This window comes from Canis aureus, chromosome 35, assembly GCF_053574225.1.
Source record: "Canis aureus isolate CA01 chromosome 35, VMU_Caureus_v.1.0, whole genome shotgun sequence".
Lineage (NCBI taxonomy): Eukaryota > Metazoa > Chordata > Mammalia > Carnivora > Canidae > Canis > Canis aureus.
Window position 1 is genome coordinate 23,481,447 of NC_135645.1, and position 17,826 is coordinate 23,499,272.

The following is a 17,826-nucleotide window of genomic DNA, read 5'->3' on the forward strand; positions in this document are numbered from 1 at the left end:
AGACAAGAAAAAATTAGCCATTTATTACAACTTGTTCTCAGAGGAAAAGACTTGTTATTAGTTTCTTTAACTTCATTTAAAATTTTAACTATAAAATAATATATTTGTTTTTTTTAAAAGGTACAAAAAAGGGAAATAATGAGACAAGATGACTTCTGCTGACATAAAAAGAAAAAAAATTGCATAAAGTTAGAAAATTTGGGGTGTATAGAAAGGTACAGGTGAAACAATCCTTCTCTGTTCCTTTTTCCTAAGGCAACCACTTTTAATAGTTTTTTTTCATTCCTTTCAAGAACACATATGCTTACATAAATAATATTTTTTGATTGTTACAGAACAGAAATTATATATATACTGTTCTGTGCTTTTTTGTCATTTAATAGAGTCTAATTTTTTTTCTTTTTTGACACATTTTAATCTTTTATTTATTTTTGTTGGCTTTGTAATACTCAAAAAATTTAAAATATACCATAATTAAAAATATATGCCATAATTTTTTAGTATAATTGACACATGATATTATATTAGTTTCAAGTATACTACCTAGTGATTCAGCTTCTCTTTATGTTATGCTGTCCTCACAAGTATAGCTACCATCTGTCACTGTACATAATTTACTTAGTGCACTGGTATTAGTCAAGTTGTTTCCAGAGTTTTGCGAATGGAAATGATGCTGCAGTGAACATCATTTTCTTTTTTTTTTCTAACATCATTTTTTTGTATGTGGAGAACCATTTTTGAGCAGAGTTATTAGATTGAAGGGAATTTATGTATTTTTTTTAAAGATTTTATTTATTTATTCATGAGAGACACACACACACAGAGAGAGAGAGAGAGAGAGAATGAGAGAGAGAGGCAGAGACACAGGCAGAGGGAGAAGCAGGCTCCATGCAAGGAGCCTGAGGTGGGACTCGATCCTGGGTCTCCAGGATCACACCCTGGGCTGCAGGCGGCGCCAAACCGCTGCGCCACCGGGACTGTCCTGAATTTATGTATTTTAATAAACATGGCAAAATTGTCTCACAGAAAATGTGCACCAATTTATATTGCCACCAGTAAGAGGTCCCATTTTTCTAGAAACTTACTGGCACTGGATATTATCACACAGTAAAATTGTTGCTAGTTTAAGAGGAAGATAAAAAGATTTTAAGAAAATTTAATCACATTGTTTATATGTATTCTGTTTTAGGATATTGAATTTATTGTGGAATAAACATTATAACATATGTAATTTAAAACACACAAAAACAGTTTCTTGGAAGTAGACATAGGCTTTTTTTTTTTTTTTCTTAAGCTGTATCTCACTAAATGTGTTTTTTTCTTTACCCTTGGATTATACATATCTTCCTTTAGTTTTTGGTCTTCAAGAGGCAAATGTGGATTACCTGACAGCTCGTTAGATGTTTAAAGTCATTGTGTTATAATCTTTTATCTTCTCTCTTTTCTTTAACTCTTGATTTCAGTAGTTTCCTTTTCCTGAGAAGCTAGCCACTTATATTCTTCTTCTTTTCTCTCTAACCTGCTGAATAAAACAAGGCCTCTTCAGAGGCATATTTTCTTTTCCCATGACTAGTTTCCCACTCTAGTTGGATGTTTTCTTAAGGTAATGATACTTAAATTTTTGGAAATGTGTGTCCTATTTGAGATTTAAAAGTGGAACTTGGGGATCCCTGGGTGGCTCAGTGGTTTAGCACCTGCCTTCGGCCCAGGGCGTGATCCTAGAGTCCCGGGATCAAGTCCCACATTGGGCTCTTTGCGTGGAGCCTGCTTCTCCCTCTGCCTGGTCTCTGCTTCTCTCTCTGGGTCTCTCATGAATAAATAAATAAAATCTTAAAAAAAAAAGTTGGGGGGGGGGGAACATGTATCAGCATTGCTATGCTCTTGTTGCCCTAGACTATACAGTATTTGCGAAGTAAGCTTCATAGTTTATAGAGTTTGAGGCTATACCAGTATTTTGCTTAATTGTTTTGCCCACACACCCCTCCTTTTTTTTTTTTTAATATTTTATTTTTTTAAAGTAATCTCTACACTCAAGGTGGGACTCGAACTTACAACCCTGAGTTCAAGAGTCCCATGCTCTACTGACTGAATCAGCCAGGCACTCCCCATACACCCTTTTTAAAAGTTAATTAATTAATTAATATTTATTTATAAAAGGTTTTATTCATTCATTCATGAGAGACACAGAGATAGAGGGAGGCAGAGACAAGGGCAGAGGGAGAAGCAGGCTCCATGCAGGGAGCCTGACATGGGACTTGATCCAGGGACACCAGGATCACGCCCTGGGCCGAAGGCAGGCACCAAACCGCTGAGCCACCGAGGGATCCCCCGCTATACAGAAGCTTTTAAGTTAGATTTCTTTGCACTTAACTTGTTTCTGTCTTTGTTGCCTTTGCTTATGTGTCAAAATCTGTCAGATTTTTTTGACACAAAAAAATTATGTGATTTTTTTTCTGTGTGTCAAAAAAATCATTGCTAAGACCAGTGTCAAGGAACTTACCATCTTCTAGGAGTTTTATGGTTTCAGGTCTTATGTTGAAGTCTTTAATCCATTTGAGTTGATTTTTGTATATGGTGTAAAGAGAGTGGTCCAATTTCATGATTTTGTATATGGCTGTCCACTTTCCCAGCACCATTTACTGAAGAGAGTATTCTTTCTTCATTGTATGTTTTTGGCTCCTTTTATTTATTAATTGAACATAAATGCAGGGGTTTATTTCTGGGCTCTGTTCTGTTCCATTTATCTTTATGTCTGTTTTTATTCCTATGCCATACAGTTTTGATTACTATAGCTTTGTAATATTTTTTTTGTTTTTGTTTTTGTTTTTTTAATATTTCTTGGGGGATCCCTGGGTGGTTCAGCAGTTTGGCGCCTGCCTTTGGCCCAGGGCGCGATCCTGGAGTCCCGGGATCGAGTCCTGCGCCGGGCTCCCGGTGCATGGAGCCTGCTTCTCCCTCTGCCTGTGTCTCTGCCTCTCTCTCTCTCTGTGTCTATCATGAATAAATAAATAAATAAATCTTTAAAGAAAAAAATATTTCTTTATTTGACGCAGAGAGTGAGAGAGAGGGAGATAGTGCACAAGCAGGGGGAGTGGCAGGCAGAGGGAAAGGGAGAAGCACTGAGCTTCCCACTGAGCAGGGAGCCTGATGTGGGGCTTGATCCTAGGACCCTGAGATCAAGACCTGAGCCAAAGGCAGTAGCTTAACTGATTGAGCCGCTCAGGCGCCCATGTAATAATATAGTTTCAAATGAGGAAGTATGATGCCTCTGATTTTTTTCCTTCTTAAGATTGCTTTGAGTATTTAGACTCTTTTGTTGCATACAAATTTTAGGATTATTCTATTTCTGTGAAAAATGCTGGAATGTTGATAGGGTTTGCATTGAATTTGTAGATTATGTTGAGTACTGTCAACATTTTATCAATATTCCTCTAATCTATGAGCACAGACTGGTTTTTCATTTATTTATGTCTTTTTCAATTTCTTTTGTCAGTGTCTTATAGTTTTCAGTGTACCAGACTTTCATCTTCTTGGTTGAATTTATTCCTAGTGTTTTATTTTTGTTGTTGTTGGGGTTGTATATGGGAGTGTTTTCTTAATATTTCTGATAGTTTGTTGTTAGTATATGGAAATGACATTGATTTTTGTATCCTGCAACTTTACTGAAATTGTTGATTAGCTCTAAGTTTTTGGTGGAGTCTTTAAGCTTTTCCTTTTTTTTTTTTTTTTTTTTTTTTTTAAGATTTTCTTTATTTATTTATGAGAGATACAGAGAGAAAGCAGAGAGAAGGTAGAGACGTAGGCAGAGGGAGAAGCAGGCTACTTCTGGGAAGCCTGATGTGGGACTTGATCCTAGACCCCAGGATTATGTCCTGAGCTGAAGGTAGTCGCTCAACCACTGAGCCACCCAGGTGCCCCTTCTTCCTGATTTTAGAGGAAAAATTTCCAGCTTTTCACTACTGAGTGAGATAGGCGCTGTGGGCTTGTGATATATGATCTTTATATATTTAGGTACATTCCTCATATATTTTGTTGAGGGTTTTTATTATGAATGGAAGTTGAATTTTGTTAGATGCTTTTTTCTGCATCTGTTGAGATGATCATATGTTTTACATTTATTTTGTTAATATGGTGTGTCACATTGATTTGTGGATGTTGAACCTTCCTTGAATCCCTGGAATAAATCCTATTTGATCATGGTGTATGATTCTTTTGTATTTTTGAATTGGATTTGCTAATATTTTATTGAGGATTTTTATATCTATTTTCATCAGAGATACAGGTCTGTAATTTTCTTGAATACCCTTGTCAGATTTTGGTATTAGAGTATTGAAGGCCTTGTAAAATAAGTTTATTTGTTCATGATTCATTCTTGGTAGGTTATGTTTCTAGGAATTTACCTATTTCTTATAGGTTGTCCAGAGTGGTGTTGTGTAATTAATTTTTCATAGTAGCCTGTTACGATTTTTTGTTGTTTGGTGATATTAATAATGTCTCTTCTTTCATTTCTGGTTTTATTTATTGAATTCTTTTTTTTCTTGGTGAGTCTAGTTAAAGATTTCTCAATTTTGTTTATCTTTTCAAAATACCAGTTTTCATTAATCCTTTCTGTTGTCTCTTTACTATCAATTTCCACTCTGATCTTTATTTCCTTCATTCCAGTAACTTACAGGCTTAGTTTTTACTTTTTGTAATTCTTGAAGTGCAAAGTGATATTTGAGATCTTTTTGTTTCTTAATGTAGAATGTCTATTGCTATGAGTTTTTCTCTTAGTACTGCTTTTGGTGCATCTCACAAGTTTTTTATATGTTGCCGTTTTCATATATCTCGATATTTTTTTATTTTTATTTTTATTTCTTTGATTATTCAGGAGCATATTGTTTAATCTCCACATATTTGTGAGTTTTTCAGTGTTCTTTTGGTGGTTGATATGTAGTTTTATACCTTTGTTTTTGGAAAAGATGCTTGGTAGGATATCAATCATCTTGATTTTCTGTCTGGATGAGCTATCCATTGGTTCAAGTAGGGTATTGAAGTATCTACTATTAATGTATTGTTGTTTATTTCTCTCTTTAGATCTGTAAATATTTATTTTACATATTTAGATGTTCCGATATTGGATTCATAAATATTTGTGAATATTTTATCTTGTTGGATTGACCCCTTTATTATTCTGTAATGACCTACTTCGGCAATTACTGCACTTTCTGTTTTAAAGTGTATTTTGTCTCATTAAACATACCTAACCTAGCTTGTTTTTGGTTTCTCTCTCTCTTTTTAAAAGTTTTTTTTTTTAAAGATTTTATTTATTTATTTATTTTATTTATTTTTTTTTAAATTTTTATTTTTATTTTTTTTTAAATTTTTATTTTTTTTAATTTTTATTTATTTATGATAGTCACAGAGAGAGAAAGAGAGAGAGGCAGAGACACAGGCAGAGGGAGAAGCAGGCTCTATGCACCGGGAGCCTGATGTGGGATTCGATCCCGGGTCTCCAGGATCGCGCCCTGGGCCAAAGGCAGGCGCCAAACCGCTGCGCCACCCAGGGATCCCTTTTTTAAATTTTTAAAAAAATTTATTTATGATAGTCACCCAGAGAGAGAGAGAGAGAGAGAGAGGCAGAGACACAGGCAGAGGGAGAAGCAGGCTCCATGCAGTGAGCCTGACGTGGGATTCGACCCCAGGTCTCCAGGATCGCGCCCTGGGCCAAAGGCAGGCGCCAAACCGCTGCGCCACCCAGGGATCCCGATTTTATTTATTTATTCATAGAGACAGAGACAGAGAGAGAGAGGGGCAGAGAGAGAAGCAGGCTGCATTCAGGGAGCCTGACATAGGACTCAATCCCGGGTCTCCAGGATCATGCCCTGGACTGAAGGTGGCGCTAAACCACTGAGCCACCCGGGCTGCTCTCTTTTTAAAAGATTTTATATATTTATTTAAAGATAGAGAGAGCATGAGCAGAGAGAGGGAGAAGCAGACTCCCTGCTGAGCAAGGAGCTTGATGCCGGGCTTGGTCCCAGGACCCTGAGCTCATGACCGGAGCAGAAGGTAGAAGAAGCTTAACCAATTGAGCTAACCAGGTGCCCCTCGTTTCCCTTTGTAAGGAATATCTGTTCCCACTCCTTTTTAAACTTATGTGTGCTTTTAAAGGTGAACTGAGTCTCTTATAGGCAGTATATAGTTGGTTTATTTTTAATCCATTTAGTCACTCTGTGTCTTTTGATTAGAGAATTTATTCCATTTACATTTAAAGGTTGATAGATATGGACCTATTGCCATTGTGTTAATTGGTTTTTGACTGTTTTTTAATTATCTTGTTTCTTTCGTCTTGCTCTATTCCTCTGGGATTTGTTGATTTTCTGTAGTAATACTGATACCTTTCCCTTTATCTTTTGTGTATCCACTGCAGATTTTTGCCTTGTGTTTACCACGAGGCTTACATAAAACACATCTTCATAGCAGTATATTTTAAGTTGATAACCACTTAAACTTGAATTCATTCTAAAGCTCTTTTTTTTTTTTTTAAGATTTTATTTATTTATTCATGAGAGACACAGAGAGAGAGAGAGAGAGACCGAGACACAGGCAGAAGGAGAAGCAGGCTCCATGCAGGGAGCCCGACGCGGGACTCGATCCCAGGTCTCCAGGATCATACCCTGGGTGAAGGTGGCACTAAACCGCTGAGCCACCCGGGCTGCCCCATTCTAAAGCTCTACATTTTTATCCACTCCCCTATTTTGTTTTCGATGTCACAATTTGCTGTTTTTTGTATCCATTAATGAATTACTGTAGTTACAGTTACGAGTTTTTTACATTTTTCTTTTAGCCTTTATATTATACTTAGAAGTGATTAGTCCACCACAATTAGATTATGCTGAATTTATGTATTTGCCTTTACTAGTGAGGCTCATACTTTCATGTTTTGTTACTAATTAGCACATTTTTGTTTTGGATTAAGGAAGTCCATTTGACATTTCTTAGAAAGGTAGTCTAGTAATGAGCTCCTTTACCTTCTGCTTGTCTCACACTTTTTATTTCTCTTTCAGTTCTGAAAGACATCTTTTATGGTTTTGTTGGTATGGTTTTGCTGGTTTTGTTTTTGGTTGGATGAACACTTTTTTTTTTTTTTTAAGTTTATTTGTTTTTAAGTGATCTCTATCCGCAAGGTGGGGCTCAAACTCTCGACCCCCTGAGACCAAGAGTTGCATGTTCTACTGAGCCAGCCAGTAGTTTAGGTCTACTGTTTCAGCCCTTTTAATATGTAGTGCCACGATGGCCTGCAAAATTTCTGGTGAAAAATTTGATGATCTTGTGAGAGGGGGTTTCCTTGTATATAACAAGTTTTTCTCTTGTTGTTTTTTAGATTCTCTGTGTGTTTAACTTTTTGCAATTTAATTATAATGTGTCTTGGTGTGAATATTTTTGGAGGTCTAATTTGAAACATCTAATTTGGAACTTTCTGAGTTTGCTGGATTTGAATGTCTCTCCGTTGTTTCTTTAGATAATTTTCTACCACTTCTTTTCTTCTCCGCCTGGGACCCCTATAATGTGAATATTGTTCCACTTGATGTTTCATAACTCCCTTAGTATATCCTCACTCTTTTTAATTTCTTTTTCTTTTTGGTCTTCTAAATGGGTGAATTCTAGTGCCCTGTCTTTGAGTTTGCAGATCCTTTCTTCTCCTTTATCTAGTCTACTGTTGAATCTCTCTATTGAAGTTTTCATTTCTGTTATTGTATTCTTCAGCTCTGTGATTTCCGTTTGGTACTTAGTATATTCTCTGTCTTGAAACTTTCACTTTGTCCCTGCACTGTTCTCCAGATGATGATGAGCATCTTTATAACTGTTATTTTGAAGTATTTATCAGGTAATTCACACTTATCTCCATTTCACTAAGGTCTTTTACTGAGATTTTTATCTTGTTCTTCTGTTTAGAACGTACTCTTTTCCTTTATTTTCCTCCACTCTAGTTGGTTTCTGTGCATTATATGAAACAGCCACTTCCTAGTCTTGAAGGTGTGATCTTGTGTAGGAGTTGAACTCTGTCTTAGCTCTTGGTTGTCTCTCAAACCCTTGGGACTGTCCAAGCTGACTTCTGTGTTATTAGTGACTCCCAATAGTTGAGGGTGTGCCGAGACCTGTCAGTGTCTCTAAGGTGGGTAGGAGGGTGGATCTCAGTCACTTGAAGGCTGATTGGAAGCTGGATCTCTGGGAAGCAGCTTTAAGAGTATGCAAAGATACCTCTTTTAGGGAAAGATTGGTAGATGAGTGTTTCTGTGTGCTCCCTCTGTGCTGTGCCCTGGCGGACAACTGGTGTTAAGAACTATTTATTTGTTCTGTTCCTGTGGAATCCATGAGCATATGTCCCACTGGCCACCACAGCCACATGATCAAGGGGCATCCCTTAGATGCTGCAGAAGCTGGGATGTCAGACTTGTGTGTAAGCTCCTTTTCAGGTGGTAGTGGCAATCTGAAGTGAAGTAGAAGGAGATGGAAAGATGGCATCTGCTTGCCTCTATGATCTCTGGAGAGAATTGTAGTTGGCCTCTAAATGCATGTTAAATTAGAAAGTTGTCCTCAGGCTGTAGCTTTTAAGACAAATACCTCTTTCTGGGTGTATTTTAGTTTCAGTAGACCCTCTATGCTGGATCCTGGATTATTAGCTGTGGTGAGTCCATGTGAACCTTTTAAGAACTGTCTCTTGGTTTGCGATAGCCTTGTGAGTTTCATGGATGCAAGCAAGCCCCATTTGGATTTTAAAGTTAGATGTTTTAGTAGCCTGTCTCTTTGGTGATAGTCTTAAAGGTTAGGGTTCCAGATGTGGGGTCAAAATCCTTTGCACCTTATGCAGAAGCTGGAAGTTGTCATTTCTCTCATGGTTGTGTTCCATTTTGCTGGGGGTGGTGTTTATGGCAAGATTATTTTATCTTCTTTTACATGTTTCAATGTTTTTTCTCATTCCTGTGATAGAGGAGTTTCCGTTAGTTTCTGGATTTTTTCAGAGGGAATTGTTCTGTATGTAACTGTAGATTTGATATGTCTGTGGGAGGAAGTGATTTTAGGAGCCTCCCACATTGTCATCCTGCACTGGAACCATCCCTGGTAGATTACTGGTAGTTGAAGTCCATAGTTTACAGTAGGGTTCACATTTTGTCTAGTGTATTCTGTGTTTTGACAAGTGTATAATGGCATGTATCTATCATTACAATGTGATACAGAATGATTTCTGTTAAAAAAGTCTTTTGTGGAAAAAAAGTCTTTTGTGCTCTGCTGATCTTTTTAATATCTCCACAGTTTTGCTTTTTCCATAGTGTCACATGGTATCATACAGCCTTTTCAGATTGTTTCTTTCACTTAGCAATATGGTTTTACATTCATTCATGTCTTTTTTGTGGCTTAATAGCTCATGTCTTTAAAAAATTTTTTGAGGGGTGCATGTTTTGGCTCAGGTCATGATCTCAGGGTCCTGAGATCAAGCCCTGCATTGGGCTCCTCCCTCAGCAGGGAGTCTGCTTCTTCTCTCCCTGTCCCTTTCTTCCCACTCACATGGGCGTGCATGCATTCTCTCTTTCTCTCTATCTAAAATAAATGAATAAATCTTTAAAACCATTAAAGAAGGTTTTTTTTTTTTTTTTTACAAAGGACTGTTTTTTAGAGTAGTCTTAGATTTTCAGCAAAAGTGAACAGAAAGTACAGTTTCCACAAGTCCCTTGCCTCCACATGCATAGCTTCCCCCACTATTATTTGTTTTTATTGTTGGATAATATTCTATTAAGTGGATGTAGCACAGTTTGTTTATCTATCACCTGTTGAAAGATATCTTGGTTGCTTCCAAGTTTTGGCAGTTTTGAATAAAGCCATAGGAAACATTCATGTGCAAGTTTTTGTGTGAACATGTTTCTGACTTATATCATTAAATACCAAGGATTGCCATTGTCGGATTGTATGTTAAGGCTACGTTTAGTTTTGTCAGGAAGTGCTAAACTGTCTTCCAAAATGATTGTACCATATTCCCACCAGGAACTAATGGCATTTCTTGATGTTCCACATCCTAATTGATATTTGGTGTTGTCAGTGTTTTGTGTTTTAGCCATTCTAATAGGTATCTAGTGGCATCTTGTTGTTTTAACTTACAGTTCTCTGATGACATTTTCTTGAGCTTCTTTTCGTATGTATATTTACCAGCTGTATATCTTCTTTGGTGAGATGTACCTTCAGATCTTTGGCCCTTTTTTAAAATTGGGTTGTTTTCTTATTTTTTAATTTTAGGAGCCCATTGTACATTTTGAATACCAATCTTTTTATCAGATATGTGTTTTGCAAAGATTTTTTTTTCTAGTTATTATGTTATCTTTTCATTCTTTTATTTTTTTATCTTTATTTTTTTAAAAGATTTTATTTATTCATGAGAGACACACACACACAGAGAAAGAGAGGCAGAGAGACAGGTAGAGGAAGAAGCAGGCTCCATGCAGGGAGCCTGACGTGGGACCCGATCCCGGGTCTCCAGGGTCAGGCCCTGGGCTGAAGGTGGCGCTAGACCACTGAGCCACCCGGGCTGCCCATCTTTTCATTCTTTTGATGTAATAGTCTTTCACATAGCAGAAGTTTTAATTTTAGTGAAGCCCAAATTATCAATTTTTTTCTTCATGCATAGTGCTTTAGGTGTTATATCTAAGAAGTAGTTGCCTAACCTAAGATTACCTAGGTTTTCTCTGATGTTATCTTTAAGGAGTTTTATAGTTTTGCTTTTTATATTTAGATCTGTGGCCCATTTTGCATTAATTTTTGTGAAAGATGTAAGACTTAAGTCTCTTTCTCTTTATATATGGATATCAGCATCATTTGATGAAAATGATTTCTGTATTGAATTGCCATTGTTCCCTTGTCATAGATCAGTTGATCACATTGTGTGAATCTGTTTCTCAGCTATTACTCTGTTCCATTGATCTTTTTTCTTTTTTCTTTTTCTTTTTTTTTTTTTGTTAATGCCATGCTATTTTGCTTAATGTAGCTTTATAGTAAGTCTTGAGTTGGGAGTATGAGTTTTCCAAATTTGTTTTTCTTCAGTATTGTGCTGGCTATTCTGGGTCTTTGGCTTTCTATTTAAAATTCAGAATCACTTTGTCAATATCCACAAACTACCTTGCTAGGATATTGATTTGTGTTGACTTTATAGATCAAGTTGGGAAGACATCATTGGAATAGTGAGTCTTCCTGTCTGTGTACGTGAAATATCTGCTTAGATCTTTGATACCTTTTAACACAGTTTTGTGCTTTTTGTCATAGAGATTTTATATATATTTTATTTGATTTCCACATAAATATTTATCTCTTGTGCTAATATATATAGTATTTTTTTTAAATTTCTGGTTCTAATATTAATTATTTTTAAAGAAGAAATTAATTGACTTTTGTATAAGTATCTTATTTCCTGCACTATTTCTATAATGACTTATTTGTTGAAGGAGGTTTTTTTTTTTCTTTTATTGGTTCTTTGGGGTTTTCTACATAGACAACTGTGTCACCTTAAATAAAAGTTTTATTTTTTTCCTCTCAATCTGTATACTTTTTATTTCGTTTTCTTACCTTACAGCATTATCTAGGACTTCCAGTATGAGGCTGAATACTTAATACTTGATTGATGGTATTGTTCAATTTAGCTCTGTCCTTACTGATTTTCTGCCTGCTGGATCTGTTTCTGATGGAAGGGTATTGAAATCACTGTAATTGTTGATTCTTCTATTTGTCTTTATATTTCAATCAGCTTTTGTCTTATGCATTTTGGTGCTCTGTTGTTGAGCACATAGATATTAAAGACTGTTATGTCTTTCTTCTTGGAGAATCGATCCCTTTTATCATTATGTAGCATTTCTCTTTATCCCTGTATCCTGCAAATTGATAATTTTTCTTTTTCCGAAGTTTGTTGAGTCTGAAATCAGTATTCTACACTAGCTTTCTTTTGATCTGTGTTGGAATGGTCATATTTTTATCCCTTGACTTTTTATCTTGTCTTTATATGAGTTTATTGTGTACATTGTATAGGTGGGTCTTTTTTATTCTTTTTGGATTGATTTTTGAATATTGAACACCTTTCTGCCATAGAATAAATGCTAACTGGCTATATTGTATTATTCTTTTTATGTATTACTTGTTCTGATATTTTTTTGTTGAGTGTATGCTATCAGAGATGTTGGTCTTGAATTTTTTCTTCTTGTGCTACCGTTATATGGAGTCACTAGCAATGCAGTGCTTACGTTATAGAATGAATTGGGAATTGTTCATTTCTCCTGTAGTTAATGGAACAGTGTATAGAATTCCTTTCCTTACTTAAACGTTTGTTTGAATTGCTAGGAAAACTCTTAGGGCTTATACTGCTAGGAGTTAGTGGAAAGGAGGGTGGCAGCTGTGTTTATAAAAGGGTAGCGGAATGGGTATGTGTATGACACAACTGTTCTATATCTTGACTTTGGTTGTCAGAGAGCATATGACTTTGGTTGTCAGTGCATATGATAAAATTGCACTGAACTTAAAATGCACTGGTACACAAATGTTTGCATACAGAACAGGTGAAATCTTAATAGGGTCATGGTTTGTCTCATTGTTAATTTCCTGGTTATATATTTTTCTGTAGTTTTTAGGGTATTGGGGGAAAACAGTGGGGAAAAGTGGTCGAAGAATATACAGGGTTCCCTAGACCCCCCCTCCATAATTAGTCCAGTGGTTCAATAGATAATGGTTAGCAAATAATTTCAGTTTATGTTTTTTGATAAGTGTTTTCAGTTTTGGCATTACATGTTGCTTGCTTTGGAAACTGGATAAAGAACCAATAGAGTTGAAATTCTGATATAAAGTTAAATCCAGACCAATAATCTTATTTAATTAGAAAGTCAGGCATTTTTATTACAGCAAGCTGTGACAGGGATAAGTAGTTGTGAACAAAGTCAGTATTTACATCAAGATACAACTTTGGTTCCTTTTAGTATGTAAGGAAATACTCAGTTAAGATTATGAACCCCACATAACTTAGAGTGCATGTAGAGATTTTGTCCAAGAAAACTTTTAGTCAAATTACTATGGACCATTTTATTTCAATTGACATAGTATTTTATTTTGGTGTTCTTGCCAGAATTATGCCAAATTGGCATACTTATGCCAAAATTATGTAACTGGGATGCCTGGGTGGCTCAGTGGTTGAGCATCTGCGTTTGGCTCAGGGCGTGATCCCGGAGTTCCGGGATCGAGTCCCACATCAGGCTTCTTCCATGAAGCCTGCTTCTCCCTCTGACTGTGTCTCTGCCTGTCTCTCTGTGTCTCTCATGAATAAGTAAATAAAATCTTTTTAAAAAATTATGTAACTGGATGCTTTGATCCTGTCTATAAATAAAAATCTTTTATTCTTCTAAAAGCCTTTTTCATTTAAAATAAAATTATTCACACTATCTTAACTTTCCTATTTGTGGTCATGTAGCTTTCAGATTATGTAATGTGAAGAAATTCTCATTAATAATCAGTTTGTAGGATAATTCTTTGTTTTCTAATTTTTACCTTTCAGAGATAGCATATAATAGGTTCATAGACTAAAAGAAAAATAAATCATACCTGAATAATACAAATTATTAACTTAGCCTATAATTCTTACCTAATTTTTAAAAAGAGAATATGTAAATATTTTAATGTGATATTAACTATAAGAAGTGATTAAAGTTTAAGTGAATTGTATTTTCATTTGATAACATCTCTGGATATAGTTCATGTTACCCTTGGGTATGGTAGGATTTAAGAATTTAGAGTTAATGACATTTTAATCAATTTCCCCCCAGTTTGTCTCCATGAGTTCATGTTTCTGTTTGTTTGTTTTTTTGTAGTAGTTTAAAACTCTCATTATTTTTTGCCCTCTCTTTGGTGGGAATGTTGTTTTCTCTGTATAGAATATGAGGCTCAAAGACTAGTACTTCGATAATTTTGCACATACATGCAAACTTTATTACATTATGATTAGTGGAATACAAAAAGTCAATAACATAAAACGGGAAGGTTGCATTTATTGTGAAATTAGTGGAACAATTATAGGGAACTAGTTGGTCAGTAGTTCTGAGAGTTCAATCCTTAAGCCAGATCATACCCAGTCCTGGTTGCAGTAGATGAAAACAGGTAATATAATTCACTGTGAGAAGTGTTGTCAGTAATGGAGCTTTTGCAAAATGTAGAATGATATTGTAGAAGAGATTGATTTATTCTGCTAGAAGGTGAAGAAGGTTTCTTGGTGGCTTACTGGACAAAGAGAACTAGGGAGGGTAAAGCATATTCTAGTAAGGGAACATGTTGAAGGATGAAACTGCATTGCACTTTCAGGGAACTACAAATAGTTTAGTATGATCAGAATACAAGATGCATGGGAAGCCGAAATGAGAAAAGAAGACACATTGTTTTTTTCCCTTCCTTTAGGTAGTCTGGAACACTTAGGAATTTAAGCAGGAGAATACCATCAGATTTGCATTTCTGAAAGATTTAACTTTTATGATGGAGTAGACGCTAGATTAGGGGTGAAAGAAACCATTGGCAGGGAATCCCATTAGGATAACATTATAAGAGCACAGGTCAGATATAAGAAGGGGCAGAACTAAGACAGTGGTAGTGAAATGGTGAGAAGATGTAGTTTTATTCTTGTTATATTGATAGGTTTACATTTTGACAAAGGTATTTAAATTGATATCTTGATGGGAGGGATTTCTGAGAATTTGTATAATTTAGAATCAAAGCATTGAAAAGAACATAGGCTTTTATGAGAGACAAGCTTGGGTTCATTGGTCTAGCTTCACTTTCCTCTGATAAAGTGATGTGTTTTATATCATGCAGTGCTCTGGTGGTAATGAGATAACTAATGCCTAGAGAATTAAAGAGGATGTTTATTGAGAGCTGTCATGTTCAAGACAGTGTTTTGGTTTTCATTACTTAAAACATTTTTTTTAATCTTTTAAAAATTTGTTTTAAGTTGTAGTAAAATACACATAACATAAAATTTATCATTGTAACCATTTTTAAGAGTACAGTTCACTGGCATGTAGTACATTCACAGTTTTGTGCAACCATTACCACCATCCATTTTCAGAACTCTTTTATCTTGCAAACCTGAAATACCCTACTCTTTGAACAGTTTTTCTCCACCCCCCCCCCCCACTGCCTCCCAGCCCCAGGAAACTACCATTCTACTTTCGATTTTTATGAATATGACTACTTTAGATACTTCATATAGCTTGAATCATACAGCATTTGTCTTTTTATTACTGACTTATTTCACTTAGTGTAATGTCATTGTCTTGGGAAAAACCGAGTCTTCCCCCTGTGTTTTTCATTTACTCTCACACTACTGTCATATTTGCAATACTTTTGACACCACATGTGTGTGGGTTTTCCCATACCAAGCAATGCTCTGTGACACCAGCTGGGTATTCTACAATTTAATTCAATTCTGACACTACTTGGAAATAGTGTCAGACCTACGAGGTAAGGGATTGATCCCACAAGAGTGCTCCCATCCCACCTCAGATATCAGTCACAAGTCCCAACTGTCAGCTGTGCTTGTGATCAACTGGCTATAAATCTGAGGTTCCCACAGCTATCCTGTCAGGTTCGATTGCTTCATGCTAGAGCTGCTAAGAGAATTCTTATATTATTTATCGGTTTATTAAAGGATATGATAAAGGACACCATTGAGCAGTTAGGTGAGGAGAAACATAGGATGAGGTCTGGGAGGGTCTCCAGAGCAGGAGCCTCTGTCCTTGTGGAGTTTCTGTGTGTAGTATGTAGATGTGTTCAGCGACCTGAAAGTGCTCTGAACCTTTTGGAATTTTTTGGAAGCTTCCTCATGTAGGTATAACTTACTAAGTCTTTTTTTAGCTCTTTTCCTCTCTCTAGAGAATAGAGGGTGGGGTGAAAAATTGCAAGCTTCTAATTATGGCTTAGTCTTTCTGGTGACCAGCCCTCCTCCAGGAGCCCACCCAGAGTTGCCTCATTAGTACAAAAGACACTCCTATCAATCCAGGAAATTACAAGGGTTTCATGAGCTCTGTGCCAGGAACTGGGGGCAGAGACCAATATGTATAGTTTTTGTTTTCCCACAGTCATCTAGGGTCATTCATGTTGTGGCATGTGTCAAAATTTCTTTTTTAAGCCTGAATAATATTTCATTGTATGTATATATCACATGTTGTTTATCTGTTCTTTTATTGCTGTGACACTTCAATTACTTCTGTCTACCTTTTAGATTTTGTGAACAATGCTCCTATAAACACAGGTGTACAAATCTCTAACGAAAACAGTGTTTTAAACTTATTACATATATAGTTATTTTACATCCTTGTGAGATAGCTACTGTTACATCCATTTTCAGATAAGGAAACTAATGCAGAGAACATAAATAATTTACTTGTCTAGATTTATGCTGTTTTGTATTAAATAATTTTAACTTTTGTGTCTAGTCAGATTAAATCTAAACCCTGTTAGTAAGATGTCTGACTCTCCTAAAATTTTCCATGTAGCAGTTCATAGGGAACCAGTTTTAAACCCTTTTATTTGTTATAAATGCAGTTACTTCAAAATCACAGACCCTATTTAACGTGGTATATAATAATTTTTATTTCCTTTAGCCTTTCAAAAATTGTATGATTATGTAAGCTTTGGTGTCTCAAAATATCAATTTCCTAACTAAACTTATCTCGACATTTTAAAATATATTCTATTTTTTGGTAGACTTATATTTCTGAACTAACAAAAGACCTGGTGGTTTTTTAGATTGCACTTTTTCCCTCTGTGACCTATGAATTTGGCTGTTTATCTTGATTTTCTAAATTAAAACAAATTTATTTATTTATTTATTTATTTATTTATTTATTTAAATTTTTACTTATTTATGATAGTCACACAGAGAGAGAGAGAGAGAGAGAGAGGCAGAGACACAGGCAGAGGGAGAAGCAGGCTCCATGCACCAGGAGCCCGACGTGGGATTCGATCCCGGGTCTCCAGGATCGCGCCGTGGGCCAAAGGCAGGCGCCAAACCGCTGTGCCACCCAGGGATCCCAATTAAAACAAATTTAAATGTCTTAATTGTCATATTGTTATATTTAGTGTTAAATTCCATTTTTTTTTTCCCCTAGTGGAAAAGAAGCCTAAGAAATAAGGTCCTCTCTCTAGACCATAAAAGTAGAAAAGGTGTCCGTGGGCGTCCTGTCACTTCTAAGACATCACCAGAAAGGTAAGATACATGTGTGTATGACATAGGATGGACTTACACTGTGTATAAATAATGTGAGTATGGGTGATTCACCTAGCCTCTTTGGGTCTCAGTTACTGTACTTCTGAAATACAAAGACTGAATTCAAGATTCAATTCTAAGGTTTTTTTCCAAGCTTGAACTTTCTGTGATTCTAAGTCATCTTAACTCCTTGTTTTTGTGCATTTGGAATGTCTTGATAAACTTTAACTGATAAAACAAGATATATATATATATAATTTATGTATATATACTTATATATATGCTTATAAATATAGATATATATATATGCTGGTTATAATGCTTGATTCATCATTTGTGTCTGCTATACAAAAGGTACTAAATTTAGCAACTGTGGAACTGTAGTCATAGTTTAGTGAATTATGGTTATAGTGGAATTAAATATCTGGGGGATTGAAATTGCAATTATTGGAAGGAATTTAAAGCATTCCAGGATTAGACATCTGTAAATGATTAAAAAGTTGTTATTGTACAAAAGGGTATTGAATTTTCTTTTTGGTGAACAGTAAATGAATGAAAAAATGAGGTTAGCA

The 17,826-nt window shown here is 35.7% G+C and overlaps 1 protein-coding gene across 8 annotated transcripts in view; it reads left to right on the forward strand.

The window, feature by feature from the left end:
- SENP7 (SUMO specific peptidase 7) overlaps positions 1 to 17,826 on the forward strand; it is a 139,864-nt gene that overhangs the window by 22,351 nt on the left and 99,687 nt on the right. For all 8 annotated transcript variants that reach the window (XM_077884469.1, XM_077884468.1, XM_077884473.1 and 5 more), the window contains exon 4: positions 17,157 to 17,254. In XM_077884469.1, the coding sequence (XP_077740595.1) occupies positions 17,157 to 17,254 (98 nt within the window). The remainder of the gene's footprint in view (positions 1 to 17,156; positions 17,255 to 17,826) is intronic.